Genomic DNA, 12,508 nt, shown 5'->3' with positions numbered 1-12,508 from the left:
ATTTAGAGTGAAAAAATGTTTTCAACATCAAAAAAGGCCTACAGTCAATAAAATTCCTATTTATCTATTCAGCAAACTAGAATACACAGAAATTTGTTCAGATCAACAATTTCCAAACCTTTAACATAATTCACAATGTAAAAATTTCAGGAAGGAGATTGACAGTTACACAGATTTTTGACGACGTTGGCAAGCACACTACACATGACATACTACACATGGTTGATACACGTACCTATAGGCTAGCTATCAGTTAGTTTTGAGTTGTTGGTTTCGCCTTGTAAACTTGCATGTCATTCATAAAAATGATCTAAAAATAATTCATTTTCTTTTATTTTTATACAATTTGACTTCTTTTTTATTTATATTAATGGAAAAAGATTTTTCATCAAAATTTACTAGGGTAGGCTTGGAAAATCTGGGTTGATTTACCCAGCCACAGAAACTACCAATGTACTGTCTTGATGTACCTGTACTACAGTATTACTGGGGAATCGTTTAGCATGTAAACTTTTTTTGTTTCAACTACCATTGTTATTATTGAAGCCATACATATTGAAGTGTGTATGTGGGGTAGATGTCATTTGCTTGTTCATGATTGGCTCTGCAGTTGTCTTCACTGAAGTAGGGAGGGTTATTTTTGTGTTTCCTCACAGATCTGCAGACTTCATTAGCTGGACAAGCACACACACACAAAAAAAGATGCGCAGGGTATTGAAGTGATGCACGAGCTGACCTGAAACAATTCTCTTTTTTTTGGGGGGGGGGGGGGGGGGGGCCTAATTAGAATCTTTTGGAAAATACATTTCTACTATATATTTTGAAATTTGTTTAATTAGCAATTTAGATTTTTACAGCCAACAACACTTCACTACACAGTCAACAAAGTCATAAATATAACCTAGAAACTCTAAAGGGGGATAGAATAGTTTTAGCAAAATAAAGTTTTATCAATGGTTGCCAAAACAAATGGTATTTGAAATGTTAAACTGTGCAAAGATTAAAAGTTAGAATCACAAAAAATCTACCCAACAAAAAAAACAGAACTCACTGCAGGTCATGTTAGATAAGAACAAAAAATGTAACTATTTGAAAATGCACTTCATGGGTGTAAAAATAAAAAAGGGTTTTTCAAGAAAAACTGAAAAAGTTACATTCTGCAAGCCAAACTGTAGGCCACAAATACTTCTACAAACTGTTTGACAACAAAAAAGTCAACAAACTCAATATGTTACCATTGATTTTATCTACATCTTGCTTGATGATGATGTCACATGGTTGATTTTTTTTGAAGGAATTAGACCCACTTGGTTGATAGTAAAGTATAATTTGACACATAACACAAGATGTATAGATGTACAGAATAGGACAAAACAGATTTATCCTGAGAATTTAAAATAAAATGGAAAAACAAAAACAAATAATTAGTGTCTGAATGAATGATGTCAAGAAAGAATGAAAGTAAACTTGACAATGAAAGTTTTAAAGAACAGTTGTATAGTAGAGTGTGAGATACAGTATGAAGAATTATTATCACAAGATTTGGATCAGTTTAGAATACAACCATTTATTGTTATGAAACATTGGCAGATGATGATTCTTTGAAAGGAGACACACTAACTGATTATTGTAGGTCCTTTAAGCTACTTCAGAACAGCACTCCTAGTGGCCAAAGTATACAATCTTTTGTTTTTAAATAATATAACTTTACTGGAATATGGTATATAGCTTTTTGTTGTAGATGAGTTTTTTGACTTACTATCAAGAGTTGCTTGTTTGACTTCTTTCTTCTTTACACTTCCATCTTTCCTGGTAGTTTCTTCTACAATGTGTGTTGGTACTAATTCTCTAACAATAGAGCCATCATCTTCTTTACGTGCAAGCCATCGACCACAGGGAAAAGTAAATGTCTTGGAACCCTACGTTAGAGACAATGCAAGTTTTTTCAGTTAAAGTTGACATGATCTGAGTTTTTAATCTTTTCAGTTAAAGTAGACATGATCTGAGTTTTTAATCTTTTCAGTTAAAGTAGACATGATCTGAGTTTTTAATCTTTTCCAAACGAGTATTTGAATTAAGGTTGAAAGGAGATCAAATTTACACAGGTTCCTGTCATATTAGGAGTATGAGGTACCCACTGGTATGGTAAGGGTATCCAACCACTGTCTTTTAAAGGGAACCCCACCTGTCCAGTGATTTTGTTAATGGTTCAATCAGTGGTCTGGTAAAAGTACCCTAACAGTGGTCTGGTAAGGGGTAACCCAACCCAACCAGTGGTCTGGTAAGGGGTAACCCAACCCAACCAGTGGTCTGGTAAGGGGTAACCCAACCCAACCAGTGGTCTGATAAGGGGTAACCCAACCCAACCAGTGGTCTGGTAAGGGGTAACCCAACCCAACCAGTGTTTTGGTATGGGATAACCCAACCCAACCAGTTGTCTGATAAGGGGTAACCCAACCCAACCAGTGGTCTGGTATGGGGTAACCCAACCCAACCCAACCCAACCCAACCATTGGTCTGATAAGGGATAACCCAACCCAACCAGTGGTCTGATAAGGGATAACCCAACCCAACCAGTGTTTTGGTATGGGAGGTAGGTCTGTAAAATCACTAGGTAGATGGATTTTACACTTCATATAAAATGACAATTGACATGATAACATGGAAGATTTCTCACTAATTACTAAAATCCTTGTAGAGATACAGTAATGATCATACTTTCTGAAACAGTTTTTAAAATGTCAAACCCCACTGAAATTTCCCAGTTCTGCCTATGCATATAAAAGACAATATTTCTTTTGTTAATCAAAGTTCATACTGTAGTAATCTCATAAAATGATGACATTTCTTATTAATCTGACTTACCCTGCCTGCCATCTTCAAGTAATCTCATATTTCTTATTAATCTGACTTACCCTGCCTGCCATCTTCAAGTAATCTCATATTTCTTATTAATCTGACTTACCCTGCCTGCCATCTTCAAGTAATCTCATATTTCTTATTAATCTGACTTACCCTGCCTGCCATCTTCAAGTAATCTCATATTTCTTATTAATCTGACTTACCCTGCCTGCCATCTTCAAGTAATCTCATATTTCTTATTAATCTGACTTACCCTGCCTGCCATCTTCAAGTAATCTCATATTTCTTATTAATCTGACTTACCCTGCCTGCCATCTTCAAGTAATCTCATATTTCTTATTAATCTGACTTACCCTGCCATCTTCAAGTAATCTTCTGACGTCAACTTTATGTAAATGCCATGCTGCACCAAAACCAGAGTCATCATGACCAATCCTGATTTTCTCTATTGTATCACCAACATCTTCAAGCTATGTGAGTAGAAACATACAAAATCAATGAGTTGACTTAATTCTGTCTTCTAGTATACCTGACTGGGGATTAACCATCTCACATTTCTACCAAGATAATAACCTTATATGGGTAGGTAAACTGATATGCAAAACAGCTGATTAATAAGCAACTATTTTCAATTTCATTCATTCATTTTAAATTTGTGAAATTCTTTGTGAAATAATGTCTTCTCATGAAATCTCACTGCTATTGAATACTGCTATTAGCATTTTATTTTTAATTTATTTTTATTCTTAGTTTTGTTTATTTTCATCTTATTTTATTTTATTTTTATTTTATTTTATTTTAATTTTATTTCTGCTGAATGATAAGTCTCAAAGTAAAGTTTATTTTCATTCCATTACACTATAGCATGAAAGGAAAATGTTGAAAGACAAAAAAATATGAAACACCAAATATGAAATAAAGTCACTACACTCACCTCAACAACAAATTTATCCACATTGGACCTTTCAAACAAATCTTTGCGTTGTTTCTTATTCGGACAGAGACTTTTCTGGGTGGTACAATTGTCCTTACCAAATAGTACAACATAGACATCAGCATCTGTACCTGCACCACTAACATCGCTAGTGTACACAGTAATTTCATATGGAATATCTATGGCAAAAAAATACCAAATATCAATATAGTGAACTGAACTATGTTTAACATACACAAATATACATGTAAGTAAATACAATTAAATAAATATTAATGTATTGTCAAATATGTTTGTTTGAACTTTAAAAATATGATTAAAAATTGCTTTGTGAAAACCAGTTGTTTGGTAGAGTTATATTGAAAATGTTGGTCTAGAACAAAGGAATAATCCTGTGAAATTGTTTGTTAGAGTTATAGAACAAAGGAATAATCCTATGGCATTGTTTGGTAGAGTTATAGAACAAAGGAATAATCCTATGGCATTGTTTGTTAGAGTTATAGTACAAAGGAATAATCCTATGGCATTGTTTGGTAGAGTTATAGAACAAAGGAATAATCCTATGGCATTGTTTGGGAGAGTTATAGAACAAAGGAATAATCCTATGGCATTGTTTGGTAGAGTTATAGAACAAAGGAATAATCCTATGGCATTGTTTGGTAGAGTTATAGAACAAAGGAATAATCCTATGGCATTGTTTGGTAGAGTTATAGAACAAAGGAATAATCCTATGGCATTGTTTGGTAGAGTTATAGAACAAAGGAATAATCCTATGGCATTGTTTGGTAGAGTTATAGAACAAAGGAATAATCCTATGGCATTGTTTGGTAGAGTTATAGAACAAAGGAATAATCCTATGGCATTGTTTGGTAGAGTTATAGAACAAAGGAATAATCCTATGGCATTGTTTGGTAGAGTTATAGAACAAAGGAATAATCCTATGGCATTGTTTGGTAGAGTTATAGAACAAAGGAATAATCCTATGGCATTTTTGGTAGAGTTATAGAACAAAGGAATAATCCTATGGCATCACTGATAAGATGATAATAATATGGTAAGATGGGTTTGAAACTATGACCTCCTAATAAAGTTTGGTTTACGATTAAAATTTAGGTGAGATATTATTATTGGATGAAAATATTGTGTGGCAGAACTATAGAAAAAGTTGGTTTTTACACTGTAATCATCAAAGGAATGGTTCTATGTAATATTTATGGTACAATTGCATTAATGTAAGACATGGGATTGAAAACATAGCATTTATGATAGCATTAATGTAAGACATGGGATTGAAAACATGGCATTTATGATAACATTAATGTAAGACATGGGATTGAAAACATGGCATTTATGATAGCATTAATGTAAGACATGCGATTGAAAACATGGCATTTATGATAACATTAATGTAAGACATGGGATTGAAAACATAGCATTTATATAGCATTAATGTAAGACATGGGATTGAAAGCATGGCATTTATATAGCATTAATGTAAGACATGGGATTGAAAACATGGCATTTATGATAACATTAGTGACTGATGATTGACAAACTTAATGTGTTTAACTTGCTACATATAATGTTCTAAATCTGCATTTTTTTTAATGTTACATTGTTTAAACTCCGTAATTAATTTTCATGGACGCTAATTATTCCATAACACATGTACCTAGTTCTAAATTGCATTTATTGGTGGTGTAAACATTCAAAGTAAGAACATCTGATTTTGAATTTAGAGTTTGTTGTCACTCCTGGTACAGAACAGTACATTTCATGATATTTTGTTGCATGGTGTTCAGTTGAGATATTTGAAATGCTATGTTAATTTAAAATTTTGACACTCCTAGAAAACTAGTACATGAAATTGTCAACCATAGTCTTTGTCTTCAGATGTCAAACCTGGTGACATATGGTGATTTGTAAAGCAACCAAGGTGTCACAGATATACACAAAACAACTTGTGAACCCATCACACTGCCACTAAATACAATGACATCAGCATTGGGTGTTAATACCTCGTTTATTACACCAAGTGGTCACTACACATTTCAGTCTTTACAAGTTAAAATCAAAGAATTTATATTTTTCATCTTCATCATTTCACTTACGTTTCTCATACTCCTCAGTTCTAGTTGTGACTGGGTAAAGGTCTCTTTCTAGCTGTCCATCATCTTCTTTCTTGTCAAACCATCGATGACATGGGAATGTCCATTTCTTTCCAAGTGAGGGCGCATCTATATCAACCTTCTCAAGCATCCAACCAGCACCTGGACCAGAGCTATCATGACCAATCCTACAGGCAAACAAAGACAGTAATTATTGTCATTTTAAATTAAATCATTTTCTTTGAGTTTTTGTTGTCAAATAAAGTATTTTGTGGTTGTTGGCAACCCAGTGGTGGTTGTTGGTGGCCCAGTGGTGGTTATTGGTGGCCCAGTGGTGGTTATTGGTGGCCCAGTGGTGGTTATTGGTGGCCCACTGGTGGTTGTTGGTGGCCCAGTTGAGGTTGTTGGTGGCCCAGTGGTGGTTGTTGGTGGCCCAGTGGTGGTTATTGGTGGCCCAGTGGTGGTTATTGGTGGCCCAGTGGTGGTGGTTATTGGTGGCCCAGTGGTGGTTATTGGTGGCCCAGTGGTGGTTATTGGTGGCCCAGTGGTGGTGGTTGGTGGCCCAGTGGTGGTGGTTGGTGGCCCACTGGTGGTTATTGGTGGCCCAGTGGTGGTTATTGGTGGCCCAGTGGTGGTGGTTATTGGTGGCCCAGTGGTGGTTATTGGTGACCCAGTGGTGGTTATTGGTGGCCCAGTGGTGGTTATTGGTGGCCCAGTGGTTGTTATTGGTGGCCCAGTGGTGGTTATTGGTGGCCCAGTGGTGGTGGTTATTGGTGGCCCAGTGGTGGTGGTTGGTGGCCCAGTGGTGGTGGTTGGTGGCCCACTGGTGGTGGTTATTGGTGGCCCAGTGGTGGTTATTGGTGGCCCAGTGGTGGTGGTTATTGGTGGTCCAGTGGTGGTTATTGGTGGCCCAGTGGTTGTTATTGGTGGCCCAGTGGTGGTTATTGGTGGCCCAGTGGTGGTTATTGGTGGCCCAGTGGTTGTTATTGGTGGCCCAGTGGTGGTGGTTATTGGTGGCCCAGTGGTGGTTATTGGTGGCCCAGTGGTGGTTGTTGGTGGCCCACTGGTGGTTATTGGTGGCCCAGTGGTGGTGGTTGGTGGCCCAGTGGTGGTGGTTGGTGGCCCACTGGTGGTGGTTATTGGTGGCCCAGTGGTGGTTATTGGTGGCCCAGTGGTGGTGGTTATTGGTGGCCCAGTGGTGGTGGTTATTGGTGGCCCAGTGGTGGTTATTGGTGGCCCAGTGGTGGTTATTGGTGGCCCAGTGGTGGTTATTGGTGGCCCAGTGGTTGTTATTGGTGGCCCAGTGGTGGTGGTTATTGGTGGCCCAGTGGTGGTTATTGGTGGCCCAGTGGTGGTTATTGGTGGCCCATTGGTGGTTATTGGTGGCCCAGTGGTGGTTATTGGTGGCCCAGTGGTGGTGGTTGGTGGCCCAGTGGTGGTTGTTGGTGGCCCAGTGGTGGTGGTTGGTGGCCCAGTGGTGGTTGTTGGTGGCCCAGTGGTGGTTGTTGGTGGCCCAGTGGTGGTTATTGGTGGCCCAGTGGTTGTTATTGGTGGCCCAGTGGTGGTTGTTGGTGGCCCAGTGGTGGTTGTTGGTGGCCCAGTGGTGGTTATTGGTGGCCCAGTGGTGGTTATTGGTGGCCCAGTGGTGGTTATTGGTGGCCCATTGGTGGTTATTGGTGGCCCAGTGGTGGTTATTGGTGGCCCAGTGGTGGTTATTGGTGGCCCAGTGGTGGTTGTTGGTGGCCCAGTGGTGGTTATTGGTGGCCCATTGGTGGTTATTGGTGGCCCAGTGGTGGTTATTGGTGGCCCAGTGGTGGTGGTTGGTGGCCCAGTGGTGGTTATTGGTGGTCCAGTGGTGGTTATTGGTGGCCCAGTGGTTGTTATTGGTGGCCCAGTGGTGGTGGTTGGTGGCCCACTGGTTATCTCATATGTCAATTACCACTGCAGTCTGAGATGCAGTCTGAGATTTAACCTTCCAAGTACTGGCTGGGTTGAATAAAAAAACCAACCAGATCTGTATGACTTTGATCTTTACAAAGCATAGGTTTTCCCCTTGTATCTCGGCTACTCTACTTTCCTCCTGCATTAACACTGAGGGCACTGTACACGTGGTAACCATGGTAACCATATTTCAATTTGTAACTTTGATTTGGATTAATACAGTATATCACTTTATGAAATTTTATCACACAAATCTCACAATTCTCACCTTATTTTCTTGATGTCACCAATATCAACAGCTTCCACTTCAAATTCATCAGTCTTACCACGTTCAAATTTGTTCTTGTTTGTCTTGGATGTCTTCAACTGAATGAATCCTTGTGAAATGAGGTATAACAATTATTAGAACCTGATGATCAAAAACTTGTTAGCATGTACTAATAAATAAACACTCAAATGTGATAGTCTAGAATTTTTTGACAATTAGGATAAATGGGACAAATCAAACATTATTTGATTCACATCATGGCAATGTCAGTTCAAACTCTCCATATCATGGCAATGTCAGTTCAAACTCTCCATGTCATGGCAATGTCAGTTTAAACTCTCCATATCATGGCAATGTCAGTTCAAACTCTCCATGTCATGGCAATGTCAGTTTAAACTCTCCATATCATGGCAATGTCAGTTCAAACTCTCCAAGTCATGGCAATGTCAGTTCAAACTCTCCATATCATGGCAATGTCAGTTCAAACTCTCCATGTCATGGCAATGTCAGTTTAAACTCTCCATATCATGGCAATGTCAGTTCAAACTCTCCATATCATGGCAATGTCAGTTCAAACTCTCCATATCATGGCAATGTCAGTTCAAACTCTCCATATCATGGCAATGTCAGTTCAAACTCTCCATGTCATGGCAATGTCAGTTCAAACTCTCCATGTCATGGCAATGTCAGTTCAAACTCTCCAAGTCATGGCAATGTCAGTTTAAACTCTCCATATCATGGCAATGTCAGTTCAAACTCTCCAAGTCATGGCAATGTCAGTTCAAACTCTCCATGTCATGGCAATGTCAGTTCAAACTCTCCATGTCATGGCAATGTCAGTTTAAACTCTCCATGTCATGGCAATGTCAGTTTAAACTCTCCATGTCATGGCAATGTCAGTTCAAACTCTCCATGTCATGGCAATGTCAGTTTAAACTCTCCATATCATGGCAATGTCAGTTCAAACTCTCCATGTCATGGCAATGTCAGTTTAAACTCTCCATGTCATGGCAATGTCAGTTCAAACTCTCCATGTCATGGCAATGTCAGTTCAAACTCTCCATGTCATGGCAATGTCAGTTCAAACTCTCCATGTCATGGCAATGTCAGTTTAAACTCTCCATATCATGGCAATGTCAGTTCAAACTCTCCATGTCATGGCAATGTCAGTTTAAACTCTCCATGTCATGGCAATGTCAGTTTAAACTCTCCATGTCATGGCAATGTCAGTTCAAACTCTCCATGTCATGGCAATGTCAGTTCAAACTCTCCATGTCATGGCAATGTCAGTTCAAACTCTCCATATCATGGCAATGTCAGTTCAAACTCTCCATGTCATGGCAATGTCAGTTCAAACTCTCCAAGTCATGGCAATGTCAGTTCAAACTCTCCATGTCATGTCAACTATTTGTTGTTAACATGCCTCAAAACCAACTATATTTCCAATATTGATCAGAGTAACCCTATTTTTTTATGTTTCTTATTACATTTTCATAGCAACTATGGGTCGGTCAGTCAGTTTTTAAAAAACGGTAAAAAAAGAAATAATCTTCTTGTCTCTCCTCGTCTCTATCTTCCTTGTATTAGATTCCTGGTAACAAGCTCTTTCCCAGCTTCTCTACACAATTGGCATGTTCTAAGCACAATTTCAAACAAAGTTTAAGAAATGCTCTGTTTGTGAACAAGTGTTGCTGCCGCAGCCATGACTGTATATGACAACAGTCCAGACACTTGCTTGTTCTTGCCAGGGAGGGCACTGTTCCTTAAAATATTTGAGTTGGGCGAAAATAATTTTGTTTTTATTTCGATGTTGGAGCTGAAATTTGGTTTAGTAGCATGAGAAACAGAAAAAAATGGGTTCCCCCTTACTGTATTTCACCCACATTGCCATTTTCACTAAAAAGTCTGTAGTACAATCATTAAACTTAATGAGTTACCATCTCAAATAAAACCCAGCCCCACCCCCACCTACATACCATTCACACTTACCGTCTCAAATAAAACCCAGCCCCACCCCCACCTACATACCATTCACAGTTACCATCTCAAATAAAACCCAGCCCCACCCCCACCTACATACCATTCACAGTTACCGTCTCAAATAAAACCCAGCCCCACCCCCACCTACATACCATTCACAGTTACCATCTCAAATAAAACCCAGCCCCACCCCCACCTACATACCATTGACACTTACTGTCTCAAATAAAACCCAGCCCCACCCCCACCTACATACCATTCACAGTTACCATCTCAAATAAAACCCAGCCCCACCCCCACCTACATACCATTCACAGTTACCGTCTCAAATAAAACCCAGCCCCACCCCCACCTACATACCATTGACAACTATCTTGTATTATCACCACAATATGTGTACATTGGCATGACAGCTCCCATCCCATAATTTCACTATTCCTATGTGTCACCCAGCTCCCCTTACATCAGATAACCCACTCTCCATATTTTTATTAGATAGTGCCTCTGTATCTTACCTGTGTCATCACTTTCACCATACAGTATAATATGTACATTGGCATCAGTGCCAGCTCCCCTGACATCGGCTGTCTCAACATTGATGTAATAGGTTGTCATGATGGCTGTCAACAGAAACACAACATTGATGTAATAGGTTGTCATGTCAACAGAAACACAGCACTGATGTAATAGGTTGTCATGTCAACAGAAACACAACATTGATGTAATAGGTTGTCAAGTCAACAGAAACACAGCACTGATGTAATAGGTTGTCATGTCAACAGAAAAACAAACATTGATGTAATAGGTTGTCATGTCAACAGAAACACAGCACTGATGTAATAGGTTGTCATGTCAACAGAAACACAACATTGATGTAATAGGTTGTCAAGTCAACAGAAACACAGCACTGATGTAATAGGTTGTCATGTCAACAGAAAAACAAACATTGATGTAATAGGTTGTCATGTCAACAGAAACACAGCACTGATGTAATAGGTTGTCATGTCAACAGAAACACAACATTGATGTAATAGGTTGTCAAGTCAACAGAAACACAGCACTGATGTAATAGGTTGTCATGTCAACAGAAACACAACATTGATGTAATAGGTTGTCATGTCAACAGAAACACAGCACTGATGTAATAGGTTGTCATGTCAACAGAAACACAGCACTGATGTAATAGGTTGTCATGTCAACAGAAACACAGCACTGATGTAATAGGTTGTCATGTCAACAGAAACACAACATTGATGTAATAGGTTGTCATGTCAACAGAAACACAGCACTGATGTAATAGGTTGTCATGTCAACAGAAACACAGCACTGATGTAATAGGTTGTCATGTCAACAGAAACACAATATTGATGTAATAGGTTGTCATGATGGCTGTCAACAGAAACAAACATTGATGTAATAGGTTGTCATGTCAACAGAAACACAACATTGATGTAATAGGTTGTCATGTCAACAGAAACACAGCACTGATGTAATAGGTTGTCATGTCAACAGAAACACAACATTGATGTAATAGGTTGTCATTATTTATATATATATATATATATATATATATATATATATATATATATATATATATATATATATATATATATATATATATATATATATATATATATATATATATATATATATACATACTATTAATGTATTAATGTCATTTCCGGTCTAATCAGTTTTTTTTTAAATTTCAGGCGTGTTCTATTGGGTTCTATTTGGTGTGTGCGAATATTAGAACTTTTCACACATATAACCGTTAATCAGGCGCGGTTGTCGTTCTGTTGTAACAATCAGATATACTCAGGTGTTTACTTAATATGTCTGAAGCTTGCCGATAAATACCTTGATAAAGAATTTTTATTCGAAAGGTCAGATTTTAAAACTATTTATTCGGACTGACTTACAAGTTCCATATGCATATCTTTGCTATTAATTGTAATTATACTCATAGTAAGACATCAAATGTTTGGTCTATCCATAGACACAATACACAAAGTAACTTTTCTATCTTTTTATACTTCCATTACCTACTACAATGTAGACTGAGTGTGTATTTTCAGAGACTTCCTGTGTTGACACTATATACAGGGTGATTATATTCACACAACCAAGGCACTACTATCACCCACTTGTAGAATCTATCATATGCAACAACAATAGTTTTAGTTTGTGTCTGTCTCAGTTTCCATTGCAATAGCATTATTGCTTTCATTAGTTTTCATTAGAAAACATATTTCACTATAATTGCTAGACTATTCTACAATGCCCATTGTTTTCACTATAATTGCTAGACTATTCTACAATGCCCATTGTTTTCACTATAACTGCTAGACTATTCTACAATGCCCATTGTTTTCACTATAATTGCTAGACTATTCTACAATACCCATTGTTTTG

General features: G+C 38.1%; 1 protein-coding gene across 2 annotated transcripts in view; it reads right to left on the bottom strand.

Moving 5' to 3' along the window:
• LOC144434704 (lipoxygenase homology domain-containing protein 1-like) overlaps positions 1–12,508 on the bottom strand; it is a 101,362-nt gene that overhangs the window by 25,484 nt on the left and 63,370 nt on the right. For both annotated transcript variants that reach the window (XR_013480838.1, XM_078123220.1), the window contains exons 27-32: positions 10,609–10,713; positions 8,114–8,222; positions 5,908–6,092; positions 3,797–3,975; positions 3,216–3,332; positions 1,760–1,919 (exon numbers count right to left, since the gene is read on the bottom strand). Coding sequence is in view for 1 of the 2 variants with exons in the window: in XM_078123220.1 (XP_077979346.1) it covers positions 1,760–1,919; positions 3,216–3,332; positions 3,797–3,975; positions 5,908–6,092; positions 8,114–8,222; positions 10,609–10,713 (855 nt within the window). In the remaining variant the exon portion in view is untranslated. The remainder of the gene's footprint in view (positions 1–1,759; positions 1,920–3,215; positions 3,333–3,796; positions 3,976–5,907; positions 6,093–8,113; positions 8,223–10,608; positions 10,714–12,508) is intronic.

The sequence above is a fragment of the Glandiceps talaboti genome, chromosome 4 (genome assembly GCF_964340395.1).
Source record: "Glandiceps talaboti chromosome 4, keGlaTala1.1, whole genome shotgun sequence".
Lineage (NCBI taxonomy): Eukaryota > Metazoa > Hemichordata > Enteropneusta > Spengelidae > Glandiceps > Glandiceps talaboti.
The sequence above is the reverse complement of the archived record's forward strand: the minus strand, read 5'-3'. Positions and strand labels throughout refer to the sequence as shown.